We start from the raw sequence: 22,355 nt of genomic DNA, 5'->3' as shown, positions 1-22,355 counted from the left end.
AATGGTTCGTGAGGAAGGGGGGTTGGGGAGGGAGGGGAAAAATGAGCTGATACCAAGGGTTCAAGTAGAAAGAAAATGTTTTGAGAATGATGATGGCAACAAATGTACAAATGTGCTCCATACAATGGATGGATGGATTGTGATAAGGAGTTATATGAGCCCCAATAAAATGATTTAAAAAACCAACAACAAGTAAAAGACAAAAGTCAAAAACAAAACTTTCTTGTAATAAGGGGATGTGGGGTTTAAAGGAGGGCCCCATGCCCAGGGCTATTTATGACTGACTTCAGAGTACATAATTTTGGATTTTGAATGTAGCAGTTTTGAGAATATAGCCATATTTTTTTCTTGGTAAAACCACTCACCAGAAAGCTCCACAGAAATGTCTGATTTGGGTTAACAGAAGAGAGAAATCTAGGTTCCGCTTACAGAGGCCTGCAGGGTGACCTCAGAGGGGGGTGTCAGGCCAGGAAGAGATGACAGCCGGACATGTGGATGTGGGTGACCTGAGAGGCCCACCTTTGTTCCTTCCGCAGCCTGTGCAACGCGAGCACGCTGTGCGGATTACACGTGTTCCAGACATGACAACAGGCGGGGGCGAGCAATTTGTATTTAGCCATAAAATTGAGAAAAATCTGCGGTTATCCCCGACATACTAAACGAAGAGTGTGTGCCGCCCAGCACAGACACTTCCTTCTCCTTTTTCCAGGGAAACGCCCCCTCCTGCACCCCGACAGCCGGCACCCCCTGCCTTCTCCCGGAGCTAGCAGGGCCAGCAGGGCCAGCGGGCTCTACCGCGTCCAGAACCCTACCGCGCGCGCGCGCACACAGCCTGGTGCCGCAGGAGACGTGCGCGCGCGGCTCGGGAGCGCGCACGAGGCCCCGCCGGCGGTACGTCGGCAGCGCCCCGGCCGGCGGAGACGCACGTGAGCAGCTAGCTCACGCCCCCTTCCCCCCGACCCCGGGAGAGCGCCCCCGCCGTGCTCGGCGCGCACGCGCGCTGCGGGGACGGGGCGGGGCGCGGCGCGGCGCGGGCGGCCGAGGGAAGCTGGGCGGCTGGCGGGCGTGCCTGGGAATCGGCCGCCGCGGCCTGGCGCGTCGCCTTGCAGCTGGTGGCGGGTGGGGCCGCGGGCGGGTCGCCGCTTTCCCGGGTGGAAGGCCGCTGACGGGAAAATGATCCGGCAGCGCCCAGCCCGCGCCCCGGCCTGCAGGGCTTTCAAGGCACTTGGAGACTCGCAGGGGCCAGGCTTCTTGGCCTTTCGCGACCGTCCCCATGGCCCTGTGACCTTCAGCAGGCCGGACGCCCCGTCTCCCTTTCCCCCCCTTTCAAGTGGGGCGAGTGGCCCAGAAGGAAAGGGAGTGCCCATCACAGCCACTCCCCTGCCCCGGGAGAGAGCAGTGCCTGGGTCACTCCCTGGGCCTTGGCATCGCAGCGCCCAGGCGGAGCCGAAAGCCCCAATGTCCGTGATGGCTCAGCGCCCGTGGCTGGGTCGCCCCACCCCTGTGAGCTCACGCCTCCCTCAAGTACCTCCTCAGGGGATAGACCCGCTTGGACTTAGTTTATCCCAGGGGCTCAGTCAGTTCCAGCCTACGGTGGCTCCGCGTGTGCAGGTAGAGCACTCCGCGATGGGGTGTGGGGTTAGGCTCTGCTGCCCAGGCCCCTCTGGATGGGTCTGAACTGGCTCCCTAGCAGGTGTTAGACTAGCCATCCGGGCACTCTTCCCTAATTCCGAGGGAGGAGGCCGGCTTCGCGCAACACGCCAGACTCCAGCCAGTGAAAGGGACTTTTCCATTGAGGTTCCCGGTTCAGAGTAGCCAGGCTGTCTGGGAGAATGCAGACCGCCTGCTAGCCGGATGTGTACGTGGGCTGGCCAGGAGGAAGGAATGCAATTATTATTCATTTATTGCGCACAGCCCCATCCGACCCTCCTTAGGAACAGCTTCTCACTCACTTTTCCAAGTCTGGAGTTGCTACACTGTTTTAAAAAGGCTAACGGAAACTTTTTCTAAATTCACTTTTTGGGTTTTTTTTTTTGCACCGATGAAGAAGGAAACGTGATTGATCTGTAGAAATTTGATGTTCTGGAATAAAATCGTCAGGATGTCGTACGAGAGCTGGCAAAACCAGATGTTCTTTAACTGCTACTGTGGAAATCTTGAGAAAAAAATCCGGTCCTTAAAAAAAATCAACACCACTTTCTATAGTGGTCCTTGAGAGCTGTTATTTATTGAGTGATTGATTTGGGGGTGGATATGTATGTTGACCTTAATTTCACCTTTTCCTACCTGTAACTACTTGAAAATCTTGTTGCTACAAGATGTCAGGGGAAAATCCATTTGTAATATTACTTAGAGAAGAATGACCACGCCCTGACTTCTCCAGAGTGTTGTGTAAATCAAAGTACTGTTCTTTCTGGAAAAAACCTGAGGCTAAAACTGGGATTCAGGATAAAGAAACACAGCTGGATTTTGCCCCTTAGTGCCAGTGCCAGTTTCTGTTTATGATCTGTTTATCGTACAACACGTTTTGCCAGGATGCGACCAGCTCTTTGTAAGCCTACGGTGAGTGTTCAGGGTATGTGAAGGAAACCTTCAGTGACAGTGTGAGGAACTGATGGCGTCTGCCTCCCTTGATTAGCTGGCAGATGCTGGCTAACGTCAGTGGTCTCCCCGTGGTGGGAAAGGAGCCAGCTGGTGAATGTTGTTACCAACAAACAAGAATTTACAAACAAATGATTGGAAGCATATGCAAAGTTCAGGGTCTGACCTTTTCATTTAATCATGATTCTGCCCGAAGTTAGAACCATCTAAAAGTTGTAGAGTTGATGTCCCAGGTTCAGAAGCTGGGCTTCAAGGAGTGGTCCATGGTCCCATCATTTCAGTTCTGCATCTATAATGGAAAGTTCTTGCTCAGTCGGAAGCCTGGCAGCACTTTGGGTGAGCACTTGGCTGCTAAGTGAAGGTTGGCATTTGCAGCCCATCAGCTGCTCCTCGGTAGAAAGATGTGAGTCTGCTTCCACAGCGCACGTAGAGAGCCTTGGGAACCTGAGGCAGTTCGTTTGCCTGTCGGGCCTCTGCGAGTTGGAATCAACGTCAAGACCAGGAGTTGATGCTGCAATAGTAACAGATAGATAACTAGATGAATTCATGGTTCTCCTCTGCTTCCTTTGAAATCAAGAGGCTCCCTGGTGGCAGTGGCTACACCATTTACGAAGAACTGTAGAATTCAGGTGTCTTCCTGTTTTTAGAAAATCAAGGGCTAATCTCCAAAGAAGGGGATGAAACCTGGGGGTTACACTTACTCTGAAAAATAACCAATTAAAAAAATTTCCCTGGAAGCCAGAGAGCTGGGCTACAAGGTTTGGCTGTTTATTGGTTTAATTTTGCTTTGGGTTGCCTGGGCTGGAGCGGCAGGAGAGAAGAGGCTCCAGCAGCTGAAATGGCTCCCCATAGTCCAGAGAAGGATTAATGGTTCATATGTTTGGCCGCTAGCTGAAAGGTTGATGGTTCGAACCCACCAGCCACTCTAGAAGACAAGGCCTACTGACCTGCTGCCATAAGGAAAACCGGATGGAGAAGTTCTGTTGTCACATGGATCACTATGAGTTAGAATTGCAACTACAGTGACATGGCAGAGAAGGGAAAGGTGGAGGCTTGATGTCTGATTCTCAAATAGTCTCCTATTTGTTGTAATTTTTCTCAAGTTAAGATTGCTACTCATAACACAGAGGTGCCACTGATGTTACGGAACAGAGAGGAGCAAGGATGTGTCCTGGCTAGGAATTGAAGAGACGGGGCCAAGGACCATAGGATTGTATTGCAATCAAGGGTTAAAAAGTAAAAAGTGTTCCAGAGAACGTGTGAAAGCCTTTTCCCTGACCCTTGGCTGTAGCAAGGAGGGCCTTGAATTTCCTTTATTAAGTGAGATATGGTCAAGAATTTGTGTTTGAATTATTATGCAATTCAAGGTTATTCAAATATCAGGGCCATAGCTATTTAATGGGGTTGGGACACTTACAATGGGAATGTAGATGAAAACATTTTCATAAATGAAGGCAATATATTATCATTCCCATGATTAAAAAGGGATATTCTATGACGATTTTGGAAGAAATGAAGTCAGATTGAAATTGAACACTGATCACAAGTATGAAATCATGTGGAGGGTAAGCGTTAGATGATGAATTCAGGTCAACCTGATAGTCAAATATGATTGTTTTTAGATATAAAAATCAGATGACTCCGTGTCTGACCCAAACACATAAGATACTGGTACGCATGGCATCCGGTTAGAAGGAACAGAAAACTTGGTCATGCACGAGCTCACTGAGATCGTGGTTAGATAGATTTTAAAAAGGAACTATGTTGCAAAGAAAGGGCTCTTATGTCATCCTGAAATATGTATATTCTCATAGATCCAAAATCTCTCAAACTCGGTGATTCCAACTCTTGGTAAATATAGGGGAGACTGTATATCTATCTATAGACACCTCATTGGTCTCCTGTGGAGCAGCTGGTGGGTTTGAACCACTGGCCTTGTAGTTAGGGGCCCATACATGGAAAAGATTGCCTTTCCTAACACGCATTGCTACTCAGAATGCTGAAGTGTTAGCATCTTCACTCTTTGTTGTGGGTGTTAAGTGCCATGGAGTCGATTTTAACTCGAGAACCCACAAAACAGAATACAGTTGCCTGTGTGGCAGTCGTCTGCCTCTAGGCTGTGGTCTTTATGAGAGTTGGACGCCAGGCCTTTCTTCTGCAGAGCTGCTGGGTGGTTTGAACTGCATACCTTTCTGGTTAGCAGCCAAGCACTTTGCCTTGGCACCACCAGGGCTGTCCCGTTAGATGGGAGGAAGAGACAAAGTGATCATTTAACTTGCTCAAAGTCACAGCATGTCAGTTGTCGGTAGTAGACTTGGCATTGAGACTCTTCAACTTGGAGGCCCACGGTCTTTGCAACCCACCATGCTGCTACTTGGATCCTGATATACATTCATTCGCCGCACACCGGTTTTGCTTTGCGTGTCCTTGTCCAAGCGGTGGTCCACCCAATAGTATTTCCCCTCCAGGCAAAGTTTACAGAGAGCTGTCGAGATACCCACTAGCCTTGTGAGATGGCTTTGGATGACAAATGTGTGAAAAGGAGGATCATATAATTTACTTAAACTCGGAAGTGAACAAGTTTAAATCCCTGGATTGTTCAAGGTCCTATTCTTTACGTGGGACACATCATCTTTTGTGACCTTTTAAAGGAAAAAAACTGCTGGTAGAGTCTTTCCATTGGTGGTTCTTGCATACAATATGCAGGCCTTCTGTTGTGGGGTTCTTTCTGTGGTGGTATTCAGAACTCCCCTGAGGGATTTTCTCAAACTCTGCAGTGTTAGTCTACCGGGCTTCTCGCTAGCTTTTCTTCTTTCCAGGTCAGGTGGATGATGCAGTTTCACTTCTAGGTGTCAGGATTCTCTCTTTCACACCAGTTTGTCATGACCTTAAAGCATTTTAAGTATGTTAAAGTCTACCAAAATGGAGGCACCCCCATTCCCCCATACCGGAAACTCGAGATTGGGGCTATCCTATGACCACGGTATCAACAGAGTCCAGAAGCATTGTTTGAGTTGAAACACATGTAAAAACCACATTAAGTTGTTCATTTTTTGATAAATTTGATCACTTTGGCAGATGTTTGGATTCATAATCGAAGGCAAGTGAGGCTTCTGAATTGGGCTTAAGGTTGCAGGAGTAGAGAGATGTGGCAAGTGATATGACAGACGGAAGGCTAGGACGGCCAGCATTGTCTTAATTCATACTTGCTGTCTGGCTTTCTCCCGGCAGATCACCCACGAGGCCTAATCATCATTTTGAGATGCATCCACCCACAAAAACCACACACATGGCATTTTACTCAAAGCTGTCTTTAACCACGGCTCTGTGATGCAAAACCAGTGGAATTTTGGGTACTTTCTGTAAAATCGAAATCTTCATGGGGGTTTTCCAGCATTCTAGTTGATTGCTAACAAATCATCGGCAGAGCGAACAGGAGTAAAGCGGGGTTTGCTTGTGAGCACCAGTGTCTGCAGGGTGCGGGGGTGGGCGGAGGGACAACACAGTCAACTGACTGGGCCTGTGTCTTCACTGGGAGGAAGCCACATTGATGGGGTTTGGAGAAATGATTCTTCTTTTGCCAAATGCAGTTATGTAAGAGGTATTTATATAAAGATTTCTAGTTGAAGATATTCTTTGCCACAAAGTTTTTGGTCTAGACAAAATATTCATATTCAAGATTTTCTAATTAGATTCTTTTATGAAAGAATATATACAGAGCTGATCACTTAGCATTATTCTATAGGGATTACTGAAAAAAATTCTCTTTAAGAACTTTCTGCCCAAACAAGAACGTTTATGGGAAACTGATTATTGATGAGATTCTGGAGTCCTAAGATGGGAAGGTGAAAGCCGCGTTGACTGAGAGACAAACTATTTGGCTAAATCAAGGCACCATTGTTTCTTCTAGAGCTGAGTCCTTCGGCTTTGAACTGGTTTGAATGGGTTCAGTCATGGCTGAGGAATGGACACTGGAACGGACCTGAACTTAAAAAATCTGGATGCGCCAAAACAATAACCAGATATGAGGCCAAACTCTAGAAGGGTAGACTCAAAAAAGGTGCAGTGTAGTGATTCGGATCCACAGTGGGTTTCCAAAAATATATAAGAGTAGAAAGCCTCATCTTTCTTGTATGAAGTGGCTGGTGGTCTTGAACTGCTGACCTTGTTCCTTTCGGGACCCTGGTGCATGAGCCGCTATCCAGGCCAGCCCTGTGAGAACCACAGTTGCAGCAGTGCAGCTGGCTGCCATGTTTGAAGTGGGCAGCGTTCTTCTGCCTTTGTTTCCAATCCTCAGGCAAAGGGATTTGATTACTATGCAACCCCAACACTGTCTTTGTTTTCTAAGAGGGAGATTTAAGTTTCCAGCAGCATTTTGACCTGGTGTTTACCTGTTCTGGTTCACCCAAATAGAAAAAATTCACATCTGTTTCAATTCTGCTTCCTCAGCCATAACAACCAAGGAGCACCAGTGCAAAGGTCAGCTGAGTCCTTGGGCCAGCCATTCCGCCAATGGTTCCTCTCCAGCTGGCAGGTTTGGTAGACACAGCATATTTTCTCTGCAAGTCTTTACTTGGAGTCCCTTGTTATGTGTATCGTCTTCATCGTCGTGCATAAATTCATCAATGTACATTTTAATCTTCTCTCAAACACTTACTTTGACTTGTAGCATATATAAAAACACCATCTTAACAAAAAGCCAGCCCAACATTGTGCTGTTCGTTTATGTTTCATAATTTTGAAGGGAAAAGGTCCCTCGGTAAAGCTCAGACAGAAGCCGGGAACATTTTCCTGATTCGTTTTAAAACCACCACCAGGAATATTTCTCATCAATGCTTTGCCCAAACCCTCCATGGTTGGTGGATAGAAATCTCCAGAATTGGCTTTTTAACAAGTAGAGTCCGCAATTTATTGTGAAGATGTTCCTGTTTTTTTTCCCCCCCTACCAGTATCCTGGTAGTGTATTGGTCACACATTGGGCTGATAATCACAAGGTCAGCAGTTCAAAACCACCAGCCACTTCATACAAGAAAGATGAGGCTTTCTACTCTTATATAGTTTTGGAAACCCATTGTGGATCCGAATCAACTTGATGGCTGTGTGTGTGTGTGTGTGTCCTAAGTAAATGTTGCTTAGTTTGCTTTTGCAAAGACTGACATACTAGTTGGCTTCCCCAAAGTATGTTTGCTTTATAATGCACTGCTGTTGTTGGGTGCCACTGAAGCTACTCCAACTCATGGCAACCTCCTGGGACAGAGACCATAGGCTGTACCCGGATGCACTCTTCATGGGAGAAGACTGCCCACTCACTCTCTCTTGGGTACAAGTACTTGGTGGGTGTGAACTCCCTTTGGGTTAGCGGCTCAGTGATTCCTCTTCGCACCCCCAGGGCTCCTGTAATTTACATTTGGGAGTGCTATTTGAACAGGCCGAGGCGGAAACAGGTAGGAGTGAAATCAAGCGATCTTTGTTCACAAAGTACAACCAAGTTAGAACTGAAAACTGGCTGAATGGAGAACAGTGACTGAGGAGCATGAACTGAGAAGCAAACAAGTAAACTAACTAGTGGGTTAAGGAAATTTGCAAAAGCATCAAATATGAATAGCTGCTATAAGCCAACTTTGAAAGTAGTCTCAGAAAGCCAAGATGGATTTCATAGCATCGTGCTACTAGACCTGATATTTAATCTCATGACACTGATGGGGCCCGTCACCATGTACATGACTTAGATCTTCATCCCTGAAATTTCAAGGTTGATAAAAGGCACTCTTGTGAGCGGAAAGCGGTCTCAGAAGCCCAGTTACACAGCAAAGACCCCACGAGTCGTGACTCTGAGATTTGTTTCCATTGTCCCACGCCGGGTGCTCACACCCAGACCCAGGAGAGGTGGCGTGACATTCCGAGCCCCTTGCTTTTCTGCTGAAGCTGGCAGTTTGAATGTCGATTTGGATCTTAAGTGGCAGGATTCAAATGAAACATACAGCGCTGTAAGAGCTGCAGCCTGAACATGTCGATGCAGCAAGAGCTTCCCCGTGACCTGGATGGGACCGGGAGGGAAGCCACACACACACACACCCAACACGGTGATGGGCAGCTCCAGCGATCAAAGAGAAACCCCAGGGAAGGGCAAGTGCTCACAGGTTGAAGTGCAGGCTGTTGGGGTTTCACACAGATTGCCATTTTCTTCTGAGATAAAAGTGTGTGTTTACCTTTTCATGGAAAGAAAGGCTGTGTGGGGATACACTGTAGCACTAGCTGGAAAACTCAGCTTTTCCTTCTTCGTTTCCAGTTAGCTAATTTATCAAGTAGAAGCACTGGTTTTGAAACTAGTCATTGAACTATAACAAATCCTAACCTAGCTCCCGATGCCGGGTGGTAATAATTCTTGTTTACCAAAAGCACTGGGTGGTCATAGTTATTTACCAAAAGCGTAGAGAAAGCCAATGTCCAAAGGACAAACAGGGACACTGCTTTGATGAGGGAACCTGCTGACTACATTGGGGTAAGAGTGGGCTTTCTAAAAACCCTTGAGCCTGTTTTGTTGAAAGGGCCCTGACCACAAAGGCGAAATTAAAAGGACTGACACTGCTACTGACCCTTCCTTCCTGCCTTCACACAGGAAGTGAAGATCACTCGGGGAGGGGACAGAGGTTGCGAGGCTGAGCAGCACACTCTGATCCCCTGAGAGCATGTCAGTACTTCCGTCCATCCGTCAGGGACAGCCTGGCGATGTCGCCAATTTGGAAGATGACTGAGCATTGACAACTCAGGCGTGTGCTAGTGGTTCTCCAGGGTTATCCTAACAGCAGGTAAAAGCATTTTCGGAATTACTCCGGTCGCCAAACCAGTTGCATCTGAAGTGAGCCCTAAAGATATCTACTCAGACAATTGCAATCTCTATTAAGACACAAAGAAACACCGAAACAACGAAAAACACCCCATCCTTGTGTATTATCCTGCATCGTTTATTAAATATTTATCTTTATATATGCATTTACAAACTCGTAAGTACTCGTTTCGGAACTCTGCTTTCAGTATATTTTAAAACCCTTTGTTGGCAGAGCGATTCGCTTGTAAATTGAGATCCAGGTATAAAACTAGGCCACACACAGAGAGGTTCCTCCTGATACTTTCCATCCATCAAGCAATCATGTGACAGAGAAATAAAACCCAAACGTGGCTCTTTCACAAGGATAATATGTCAGTGTTCAACTACGGATGCTAATGGACTAGTTCATCTTTCTATGGGTGTCTAATACTGTCTTAACACTTAAGAGATACTGCAGCATGTTGGTCTGGTGAAAGGGGAAAAGATCAAAGCTACTGTTTGGATTAATCTAGAAACTGTCAACTACTCGTTTCTTCAAAACATGATGCCAGAACCCACCCAGGAGATGACACGGATTGGCCAGCAGTATGCAGCATTTATCACAGACTTTGCCAAAAAAGGTTCCCTTTACAAAATTCATTAACTTCTTCCCCAGCTAAGGTCTGAGCTTCTAATTTGGCTCACTTATTTAAAGAAATAATTAGTTTAAATGATCAATTTAGAAGCTTAAAAGTCTCTTTGAAACTACAGTTGCTTTTCTTACAGCAATCGCTGATTTAACAGTTCGGAGACTTGGGGCATCACCACGGTGAGACAGGCACGAATGCCACCAGCAATGAGCAGCGGCATCGGCACGGGCTAACTACAGGGTCCACAATGGCCGGGGCCTGCAACGCACTAGGAATATAGTTTGGGCAGCAGCAGCAGCATCACTCGCTGTACAGCCATTTATCACACAGACTTAACACACCAGCTTCAAAGCTGTGCACGCGCTCTCTGGGGCCCTCAGGAGTTACAAATTCATTGTGATTGCATAATTCGTACTACACGGCTTTATAAAAAACATAAATATGGGCTATTCTAGTTCTTAAATACAAAATACATGTCATATGCTTTTGAATCTACAGTCTGCTTCAAGTGCAAATCAGATGCTTTCTTTAGACCTTGAAAGAAAGGCATTTTTAATCATTTTTGGCAGGCATGAAGCCTCACCATGCCAACAATGCTCATGACAGTAGGTACACCGGACCTGGGGAGTCGCGATCATATACATACAGTAGAAAACTGATATTTACACATGTACTAAGCATACGTGTCGCTTTTGTGGGTCCTTCACAGCAAGCAAGCGAGCCATCCCCATCCTCCCACAGTTCCACACGGGCCCTCCGCTCCTTTCCCTCGGTGCTGGAGCCGGTGACTTAGGCTGGTTGCTGTGGGTTGACATTCATGTGAGGAGGATGTCCCAGAAGACCGATTCTTTGTTTCTGCTTCCTTTGTTCTGTCATCTGGAAAGTTAAAAAGTTTCTTCATTAGTACCCAGACACTTCCTGTACGTCAAATCATATCCCGAACCATAGATTCACCTCTGTGGTTATGGTTTATATGAAACCCACTTTCTATAAATAATGAGCCTTCACTGTGGTAAACACACCCAACTTCAAAAAGGGCCTTTTCCTAGGCAGAGCGGGGAATTCTGCAATCTGGTCATGCCCCGTCACACTCGGCAGTCTCCCTCGCTGCCTGCTTCATAAAGAAACAAAAACCAGCCCAAGCACAGACTGATGACTTCTTCCCACATCCATTTCCAAAAGGCTCACTGGAACATGGTCACTTGGGAGGACTGTGAGCACAGCATGCCCTGCCATCTGGAAAAGCAGCATACGGAGCATCCTGGGCTGGCCAGGGGCTCTGCCACACCCAGGAGCCCGGGCTCCTCTTCTCCAAGATTCTGGACTGGTTAGTTTGAGATTTGAGAGAGACATTTGCATAGATGAGAAACTGTCATTATGTCCGAGACCCAAATACCATAATGGACACTCTAAACCAAAAACAAACCAAACATCACTGAGTTGATGCTGACTCATAGTGACCCTACAGGACAGGGTAGAACTGCCCCTGCGAGTTTCTGGGACTGTAACTCTTTAAAAGAATAGAAAGCCCAATCTTTCTCCCAGAGAGAGGCGGGTGGTTTTGAACTGCTGATCTTGCAGTTAGCCGCCCAACACAGAACCACTCCACCACCTGGCTCCTTTCCTTAACTGATGCTCTAGCAATGGCTATTTCTTGCCACCAGCAGATGCTGAGAATTGTTCATGGTTAGGAGAAACCATTCCTAAGACTGGTTTCAATGAAAAAGTACTTTTAAAACCTCTAAGCAAGAGGCTGACACGTGACACTAAACTAGCTCTCACATGGACGGGCGCCCAGCGCCATTCCGGGCGTGTCAGATTCTCTGAGGTCAACCAGATTTAGCCCACTTAGGCTCGGATCTCTGAATTTGGGCTTGGGCACTTAAGTCAGCTAGGGTAAAAAGCAGTATGACATAGATTTAGATACTGCCGTCCACAAATGCTCCCGCTCAGAGTAGTTAGGTGAACTAGAGGGGGGAGGGGAGGAGTTGCCAAAACAACAACAACAAAAAACCAAACCAACAAAAAAAAAGAGTGGGTTTTGGTATCAGATCGAGAAATTTCCTTATGGATTTATGTTATTTAACTTATCAAAGTCTATTTGTGTTCCTTCATATAACTGGGATGGCAATCCCAACTTCCCGGGGAGGCAGAGAACCAAGAATGGATGTAAATGTCTTTGGATGGAGTTGCGCACATAATGAGCACTTTAATCTCACTTTTTAATTGTAGAACATTTTGGTAAGAAATATCTTGAGCGAACACAAATCAATATTAGCTTCTATGGGGAGCAGCACTGGAGATAGTGTGGGAATTCTGCCTGTCTGACAACCCCCCCCCCCCTCCCACACACACACCTGGTGTAACACAAAGGGAGCTCAACAGAGCAGCAGGGGGAGCAAAGCAATAAAGTTCCCGAGGAATCCTGAAACTAGACGTGGGGATAGGTGGGCAGGGCTTGGCACTGCATCAGACCCGATCGTAACACATTCATAAGGATCAGCAGACACACTTGTAACATAGGCTATTTTTTGTTTTGTTTTTTACTTTTCCTTTGTTTGTTTTTTTTCATGTCTATATAAGATATCAGGATAACAATCCTGAGGATAAAACAATGGGACCAATGGCTCCGGGGACATGGGAGGGGTGGAGATGGGGGAAAGGTGGCGGGCAGTGGGGGGTGGGGTGGGGAGCCAAAAAACGCAGGGAAAGGGAACAACAAGAGATCTAAAATTGATGGTGATGAGGGCATAGAATGCCTGGTGAGGTCTGATCAAGTGCAATGTAGCCAAGATGAATTTCTGAGAGCTGAATGAAGGTCAAACATGTTAGTGGGACAAGAGGAAATTAAAGGAAATAAAAGAGGCAAAAGACATTTATAGAGGTATAAACCTAGTGTGGTAGTTACATAATCTGGTGTCAATTTGAGGATTAAGAGTGAAGGGGTGGAGTTTAGCCTGTCAATCAGATCGCAGCTTGATGACTTCATTTGGAGTCCTAAGGAGATAAATAGCTCGTTGGAGGCGGGACACACGCTGACTCCCTGCGATGCTCTACTGACCAGACACATGGTGACTATGTGATAGTCACATGGTGACCAGACACTATGCTGATAGACCCCATGCCCTGGGAACTGGAGGAGCTGAAGACAAAATGGGTGCACAAGTTAATGTGAAGAAAACTGATGTCTGGCTATTACAAGATATAGCACTGGGGTCTTAAAGGCTTGAAGTTAAACAAACAGGCATCTAGCAACAAAGCAACAAAGCCCACAAGGAAGAAGTATACCAACCCATGTGATCACAAAGTATTGACAGGATCAGGTATTAGGCATCAGAAGACCCAAAACAAACAACAATTCAATGTGAACAAGGTGGGTCGGAATGGAGATCCAAAGCCCATCTGTAGACAATTGGACATACCTTCACAGAAGGGTCACAAGGAAAGGAAGAGCCAGTCAGGGTGCAGTATCGCAACAACGAAACACAACATTCCCCTAGTTCTTTAATGCTCGGTTCCCCCACCCCCCAATCATGACCCCGATTCTACCTTACAAATCTGGCTAGATCTGAGCATGTACACTGGTACAGCTAGATAAGAACTCTTGACACATAGTCTCCAGGGTGGATAAACCCCTCAGGAACAATAATGGAAGTTGCTACCCTACCATGAGGGTAGGGGAGGGTGTGGGGAGAAAGTGGAACCAATTGCAAAGATCTACAGTTAGCCTCCCTACCCCCCAGGGGGACAAACAGCACAAACATGGGGGAGGGAGACAGCGGATGGTGTAAGATATAAAAATAATTTATCAAGGGTTCATGAGGGTAGGAGTATGGGGGAAGAAAGGAAAAAGAGGAGTTGATACCAAGGCTCAATTACAAAGAAAATGTTTTGGAAATGATGGCAGCATATGTACAAATGTGCTTGATACAGTTGATGTATGGACTGTTATAAGAGCTGTAAGAGCCCCCAGCCAAATGATTTTAGCTTACCAAAGGCTCAATGTAAAAGAGCGTATTTTCACTTTCTTCAAACCAGAGCGTTACCCTTTCAAACGGAAATACTAGTTTTAAGTTCCTGGGACGATGCTTTCTCAGTTATCATTTAATGTGAGGAAGCACAATGAGCGTTTCCAAGAGGTAGCTTCCGTTGAGGCTTTCCGTAAGCATCTGATTACACCGTTCCCGCTGGCAGTGAGTTTACTTTTTAAGAAGTCCTGGTGGAGGGCTGAGTTACCTATTGGGCTGCTAAGCACAAGGTCAGCAGTTCAAACCCACCATGGGAGAAAGAAGGGGCTTTCTTCTCTCAAAAAGAGTGACAGTCTCAGAAACCCGAGGGCAGTTCTAGCCTATCCTGCAGCAGTGCTAGGAGTTGGAATCGACTCTGTGGCAGTGAGCTAGCTTCTCAAGCGCCCTAAGGTGAAAGGCGGCATTACACACTCTACTGTACCTCACAAATCCAGCTGAGGGAGAACTTAATGTGACATGAGGAATAAATTCACTTAGACCAACTTTGCCAATAATGCACGCTTCTTATTGCCTGATAGTCGGATACGTAGCACACAAGTTTGTTTTGTTTTCCATCCATCGTTCTTCCAATTATTCCCTTGCCAGATAATCTTGAGGGACCCTAATCAAACCTGTCTGGACTGTCATAGTTGCATGCATTCTCGCGGACTTGGGGATCTTGGTGTGCTCCACCTCTATCCAGGAATATTGTATTCATTGCTTCCACTGGGAGCTGCTGAGGTCTTCCCAGTGTCATGGGTGGCCATTACATTTTCACCCCTTTAAGTCTGATTTGAATGATGATTTGTATCAGAGGTGACTTTTTATGTGTGCCGATCTGCACGCCTGTTGGTTAAATTGGCGCTCCTTGACTTTCCAATCTCAGTTATTCTTTAAGCCCTGGGTCTTATGTTCTCTAACCAAGGCACACACACATGTATCTGTATCTGTGTGTGTGGGTGCGGTGCGTCTTCTACTCAGAGTCATCACCTGGCACAGTACCTCACAGGTGGCCCTGTTCTCCTCTTCTCGACTGTTACCTCAGACAGTGACCGCGTGGCCCTCTTCCCTCATCAGCCTCAGAGCCTCCTAATACTACAGACGAGAGGCCAAGCTCCTTGCGCGGGTGGCCACTGTCCTGGTAATCTTCTGTGCTTAGCAACGATCTAGTTAATCTCACTCTCTAGTCTCTGATTATAGTGATGCTTAATCTCCTGCACGCATGTTTGTAAAAACATAGATCAAAAAGCCCCACAAACAGAGTTTCAGACTCAGTAGGTCTGGGATGGGGCTGTGAAGGGTACTGATGTTGCTGATCCAAGGGCCACACTGTGAGACCGACACCTCTAGAAAGTTTCTTAATGAGTGTCATCAAAATATGCCAAGATTGTTTTTGGGATAGTTTAATTTACTTACACATCAAATGAAAAAAAAGTTACATATCATTTTTCTCAGATAAGATATTGGAGAGGATTCTTTTCCATTGATCACACAGTAAGCTCACAAATTTGATTATTTATATCCTGTATTGGTCAGCCATGGCCTGTTAGACAGAATGATTATTAATCATATCAATGTTATTGCCATTAAGTAAGTGACTGACAAATAGGAAAGAATTGGGCAAATGTTAGAATTTGGGGTCCTTTAGAGAGTGGTCACCATCCAATTACAACTATCAAACCAAACCCACCCCTATCGAATGAGTAATGAGACAAAATCCCTAGGGATCTGATCAGACTCATGACAAATCACAATCAACATTCCCAGCCAGGTAGGCCTTCCTGGCCCATAAGTGTCTATTCTCACAACTTATGGCATTGCTCGCCCAAATCTGTCTGTCGGTCTGTCTGCCTACCCACCCTATATACCCATATGGTTTCTCTTTTTTATACAGATATAATCGGCATCATTCATATCTGTAATTGTTACCTAATATCAAAACAAATGGACACAGTGGCCAAAACCTATCCTTAGCAGCATTTGTTACAGAACCTTTTGTTTTAAAAACATCCACCATATTCAGTCAGATCTATGGTAACTATCATCCAACTCCATTGAAATAACCCTTTGTAGTAGCACATAACGTCCCATTTGTAGTAGCAATGGTCAAAACCACAAAAACATCTCGAGACTCCCATTTCTCACCACCATTCTTCATCTTTACCTAACTAGAGAAACTAGCTTGAATCTGAGTATCCTCCTTTGACCTCTGTGGCAATAACATAATCTGGTGTCATTTTAGAGGATTACGAGTGAAGGGGTGGAGTCTGGCCTGTCAATCAAGTTATTAACTGATGAGGCTCTGTGTGGCATGATTTTTCCTCCTTGGAGGCGGGAGAGAGTCTGCTCACTCCCTGCGAGGCATCCCTGGGAAGAAGACCTATGGAGCAAGGCTGATGGCCACCCCACCAGTCTTGGCTTCTCCACAATTCACAGCTGGCCCATCAAGGAGGGCTTACCAGCAGCATACACATGCCACAATCTGACCCGAATAGTCTTTGAACCCCACGGCCTTGCTTACTCAAAGTCTAAACAATTGGGAAACTCTAGTAACTAGAATTCCTGTTTACAGTCCCATAAAATAAGTCATATGCACAAAGATGGGTCCACAATACTGACAAGCAAATCTGAAATGCCCCTTGGATAAAATGATATTGTCCAGATGCCATATAAAAGTGCGGTCCCTTCTCTAGTCTCTAGAGCCATTCCTAATGCTATTCTTCAGTCTCAGCCGTCAATCTTTCCCAAGTCCAAATCCAAGCGCTTGCTTGTATGACTATTCAGTATTACTGAAACCATCCTCTTGCAAAAAAACATGGCAAAAATTAGAATATGCCAACATGACTGGAGTCCTCAAGCACATCCTTGTCTTCCCAACAGAGACACAAGGAGCCACTAGGGTGTAAGCCAGCATTTGCTCTTTTGTGTTAATAAAATAATAAGCAAAGCAATCCAGTTAATTCTTCATTAGCTTTCCTTATTTGGGTTACTATTTATTTTTGGTAGATATGAAGTACAGCCCTGTAGACAGCCTTCATAAATAAAGAAGCTTTTCTCCTTTAAAAAAAAATGTTAGCAGGACCTGATGCAAGGGGCTTAGTGGAGAGCAAATGCCTTGAGAATGATTGGGGCAGGGAATGTATGGATGTGCTTTATACAATTGATGTATGTATATGTATGGATGGTGATAAGAGTTGTATGAGTCCCTAATAAAATGTAAAAAAAGAAAAGAGGAGAAAAAAATGATTAGGGCAAAGACTGTACAGATGTGCTTTATACAATTGATGTATGTATATGTATGAATTGTGATAAGAATTGTATGAGCCCCAATAAATTGCTAAAAAAAAAACCCCAAAAATGTTAGCATCTTAATTCATGTGGCAAAGAGAACCAGAGGCTGCACGGTACCTCGGCGCTGTCTGTAGTAGCATCCCTGGAAAGGACTGGGACTGTACGTAGGATGATTACACATTTCCTGTAAACCATCCCCAGGAAGAACTTCTCTCTAGACTGCGTCCTCACTGGTTCCCATGCTCTTCGCAGTCATCCATCACTGGCCAGGCATCTGTCTGGCAGCTTCTCTCTCAGCCAGACCTGCCGGACACCCACCGCTCTGCAACATTTATCATCTTGCCTAAGGAGCTCCCAGATGCTCAAAATGCTGCCCTGCCCTGAGTCTGTACAAGCATCATCCACTCAGTTTCAGAAAAACCCCGTTACTACGACTCAGTACTAAATCTAAGCCATCCGTCAGTTCCCATCGAGCCCTCCTGGCCTGACTCCTGACTCTCTGCTGTTTTCTAGCATAGACAGCCAGCCTCCTGGAGACTGCGGGGTATTGATTCTACGGCGAGGGGAAGAGTACACAAGGCTCAGAACACATCTGTTCCTCTTCCCCACACATCCTTTAAGCGGGACAGAGCATTTTCTGTGATTGATAGGGGCAGGAGGTGGAGTTGCGCAGTGATTCTGTAGACTACAGACATATGGTGGTTATTGAACTTGCTGTTTTGCACTTCACAGATCGTGCCTTTTAAAGCATTTAAAACAAACTGGAGATTTGTGGCAACCCTGCGTCAAGCAAGTGTATTGGCGTTGGGTTCCCAAGAGCACTGTGTCCTATTGTGGAGGTTCTCGGTCTTTCAGACTTTTTCACACTGTCTCACACCCTTAACACAGTACAGTTAAGTATAAGCAGGCCTTCTGTATGCACTGGGAAACCCAACATCCATGCAAGCAGATTTATTGGGATATTTCCCTTAGCAGGGTGGTCTGGATCCATCCTGCCATGTTCCCAAGGCTGGTGGCCACCTAAGCTCCGGGAGAGTATGGTTTGATCCCCAGCATAATGCCCGCCACTGTCCCAAGTAATTGCCCGGCAGGTCAATGAAAATAGAGAGCATTTCTTCGACCCCGGTTTATCCCGACCCTGGATGTCAGGATCTCTGGTGTAGGACAGACCTTGTATGCATGTGGTTGAGTACACTACTCCTCTAACGGCATTTGCATCTCCCAAGTCCCAGTTTTGTCTCTCACGGTAAGACCTGATCCTTCACAACACTAGAAGCAGTACCAGGGGGCCCTTTGTAGAGGCGAGTGAAGGAGGCAGCTGCAGGGCGAGGGCATCGGGCCTGTGCTGCTGGGTACCCTTTTTCGGACCTGTGAGCTCTGCTAATTCAGTGGGGTGTGGGCGTGGGGGCAGGGGGCCCTGTGCTCACCTGGTCCTTCAGTTCGGACAGCTGTCCAGAAAGGTGTGTGACCAGCCTCATGGTGGACTCGAGCTTCTCCTGCAGGTTCCGCAGCTCGTTCTGCTCTCCGTCAGAGTCACTGCTGACCAGGGACATGGCTCTCATCCTCGGGAACCAGTCGAGGTTCCGCTCCTACAGGCCACAATGGGGAGAGAAATGGAAGAGGGGCGGGGTCAGAGGCACCAGACCAGACAGGCACTCTTGCAGCTGACTGTGCCATCTGAGGGGGCTTCCGGAGGGCCACCACCACCTTCCATTGCCTTTGAAGTTCCGTTTTCCTACAGACTTTTTGAAGCCCCCCGCCCCCCACCAGCTTGCCCCGAATTTCTCAGGATCATCTTGCAGTAGGCTGGAGCACTCAGTCTGCTGCAGAACTAACACGCTGTTTGCAAATGCACGGAAGTGAAATGCACCGAGGCCCCAGCAAGCTCTTGTCTGTGGCAGACGTGAGGATGTGAGCATCGGGCTGGTGAGAGAGGATGGTGAACAGACCCCGGGTGGGGACCAGGGCCATGTTCCACTTCCCTGGTGGCAATAAGCTTACAGTGCATAGTGGTTACAGGTTGGGCTGTGATCCTCAAGGTCAGCAGTTCAAAACCACCAGGTGCTTGGGGGAGGCGGGGAGATGAGTGAGGCTTTTTCACTCCCATAACAAGCTAGTTTCTGACACTCACAGGGGCCGCTTTACCCTGTCCAATAGGGTTGCTATGAGCTAGCATCAAGATGGTAGTGACTTTTTTTTTTTTTTAGTAAGCTCTGGTAAAGGAGCCCTGGTGGCACGGCGGTTAAAGCTGTGACTTGAAAGGTCAGAGGTGTGAACTTCTCAGTCCCTGTGGGAGACAGATGTGGCAGCTGGCTCCTACAGAGGTGGGAGCCTTGGGAGCCCTCACGGGCAGTGCTACCCTGTCCTGTAGCCGGACACGACTCCACAGCAATGGTGGCAGGGAGCCTATGCCTGTGAGCAGTGGTTTCTCACCCCTGACGAAGCGAATGGGCCAGGGCCTCCCACTCCACTTCCTTCTACCCACGCGCTCCTCACCCTAGACAGCAGCTGCCTCACAAGCCCCATGCAGAGGCTGCGACGACAGTAAGCAAAGCTTAGCCAGCATTAGAGAAGGGGACTGACCCATCTGGCCCCCTCTGAGCTCTTCACATCTGATTCTACTACATTTTAAAACAAACCGGGTCCCATTCCCTGATCCTCCCCCCTTCAATCACATACACTTAAAAATACTTTGCTATTGCTTTGAATGTCAGCAAAATCTTTTCTACATAGTCAGTCTTTTTGTCTTTGTTGGCTATGTCTCTTGGAGGGCCTCTGTCACAGCGACTCTGCAGTATAGCTTGAAAACAGCCACAGACAGCAGACAATACGTGAATTATTGGTCTGGCTACATTTCGGTAAAACAACTACTAGAGGCAGGGCAGCTCTGGCCACTGGGCAGAGTTTGCTAACGTCTGGAGTACCTGATAGAAGTGTAAGGAGAACTAAAATTCCACAAGTCCAAGTACTCCAATAGTCCTAGTGATGCAGGGGTTAAGTGTTAGGCTGTGATCGGCAAGATTGGCAGTTTGAAACCAGCAGTAGCTCCACAGGGGGAAGACTGGGCTTTCTACTCCCATAAACAGTCTCACAAACCCGCAGGGGGTTGCTCTGAGTCGGCATTGACTCCATGGCAGTGAGTTGGGTCTTTCTGGAAGTACTACAAATGAAGTGAGACGATTTTACTTTCTTGACATGAGGCCATCTAGCACGACAGAAACCAGAGAGGAAGGAGTTGAAAAAATCTTGGAGGCACACTGCGTTGGCATGCGGCTTCACATCTACTTCAGAGCATTTGCTAAGACACATGGGCATCTAGTGGGCGGATCTCCATAGCCTGTCACCTCAGGACAGCAATTAAAATACAGTAGGTGCCTGATAAACCTTTATGGAAGGGACGGTATTCATCTGTTTCCTGCCTGGGCTGTGATGGCAAATGTCTCACTAGTGAACCTACGTTGTTCATGGTGCATGTGGAGAAGGAAAGTGACGTTTTCTCCCCTCCTGCTTAGAGGGGTGACTTCTGTGCTGTTGTGATGGGGCAGGCCACCAGCACAATTACATGTGGTGTACAAGTGTCAGTGGAAGTGGCAGAGAAAGGCAACCTAGGAAGAAAGGCCTGGCTATCTAGTTCTGAAAATTAGCCAGTGAAACCTATGAATCAAGACATGACACTGTCCGATCAGCTAGTGAAACCTATGGATCAAGACACAACATTGGCTTATATACTGGCTTGCTTTGGCCAGGTCATCAGGGGGATCGGTCACTGGAGGGGCATATCAGGCTTGTAGAGTCAGGGCAGCCTTAGGAGAAATCAACTCACACATGAACAGGCAGCATTTCAACCCCTAGTCAGAACTGACTCAACAGCATCTAATCGAACTGTCACTAGCACCAATTTCCCGGACAAACACTTGTTTCCATGTGACTTGAGTTAGCCTATATTCAACTTTATCAATTTTCCACCGCAGGGCAATGGGCAAGAAACCATTTCAAACAAGACTCCATTTCATAGATGATCAGTTAAAAAACTTTGAAGTGTTGCCCTGTGTATAGTTATTTTTTCTGCATATCCACAACCAAAAAAGGGGTGGGGTCAGGGGGTGGGTGTGTGAGCAGGCATCTGAAAACGTTAGCGTGGTACAGACCCTGAAAGGCTGCTGAGGCGACCTGTGACGGACGACATGGCTGGCTCCCGTCAATCCTTCAGCCATATTCCATCGTCCCTCCGAGGAATACCCGAGGTTCAGGTATGTGCAACCACAGAGCTGGAGAACTCCCAGGGAGGAGGGAGTTCTAACTTTAAGAAGAGGGCACACAAGAGGGGCAGGTGGCTAGCAATGACTCACTGAAACGAGGCACAGCAGCTCCCGTGAAGGTGAGGGCTGGGGGTACAGTGGAGTGGGGGGTAGAAGCCGCCATTTCAACCCAAAGCCAGGCTGCTGAGATCACACAAACAGTTATCAGAGGCCTGTGATACCCACAGGCTGACGCCTATGGGAAGAACACATCCACGAGGAGCCACCCAAAGTCCCACTACCTCTCAGACTCAGAGGGACAAAGGGGCACAGCCCCCATCGGGCGGGAGGGAAGGCAGTGCCAGGAGGGAGTGGCACCAGCGCCCCCTCTGCAGACAAAGCGGGCGCTGGAAAGCAGAATCGCTTGTCCTCACAGATCGTGCACATTCCAGGCTTTCAAGAGAGATCTGAGAATGGCCCTGTGTTTACCAGTGGTAAACTGTTGGTATGGAGTATACTGGGTGGTTCAATAAATATATTTTCCTTTTTTTGACTTTCAAGAGCAAATTTTATTTTCTCACAGTCTAAGAGCCTAGAAGGGAACTTAGGGTGTGTCCTTAAATGGGATGTTTTCTTGCCTATTTCTGTGTCTAGTCAGTCCCAGCAATACTGAGAGCGCCAGGCTTGTAGACAGGTCTAACTCTGCTGGCTGGTCCCCTCGTAACTCTCCTTGTGCACCTCTGCATCTGTTCTGCCTCCC

At 47.0% G+C, this 22,355-nt stretch overlaps 1 protein-coding gene across 1 annotated transcript in view; it reads right to left on the bottom strand.

The window, feature by feature from the left end:
* Nucleotides 1-9,545: 9,545 nt before the first annotated feature.
* Nucleotides 9,546-22,355, bottom strand: part of ITPR1 (inositol 1,4,5-trisphosphate receptor type 1) — a 411,705-nt gene continuing 398,895 nt past the window's right edge. Inside the window, exons 58-59 of the mRNA XM_075552323.1 lie at nucleotides 18,785-18,946; nucleotides 9,546-10,935 (exon numbers count right to left, since the gene is read on the bottom strand). Of these exons, the coding sequence (XP_075408438.1) occupies nucleotides 10,849-10,935; nucleotides 18,785-18,946 (249 nt within the window). The 3' untranslated portion in view covers nucleotides 9,546-10,848. The remainder of the gene's footprint in view (nucleotides 10,936-18,784; nucleotides 18,947-22,355) is intronic.

This window comes from Tenrec ecaudatus, chromosome 6 (genome assembly GCF_050624435.1).
Source record: "Tenrec ecaudatus isolate mTenEca1 chromosome 6, mTenEca1.hap1, whole genome shotgun sequence".
Classification (NCBI taxonomy): Eukaryota; Metazoa; Chordata; class Mammalia; order Afrosoricida; family Tenrecidae; genus Tenrec; species Tenrec ecaudatus.
This window is presented reverse-complemented; position numbering and strand designations above follow the sequence as displayed.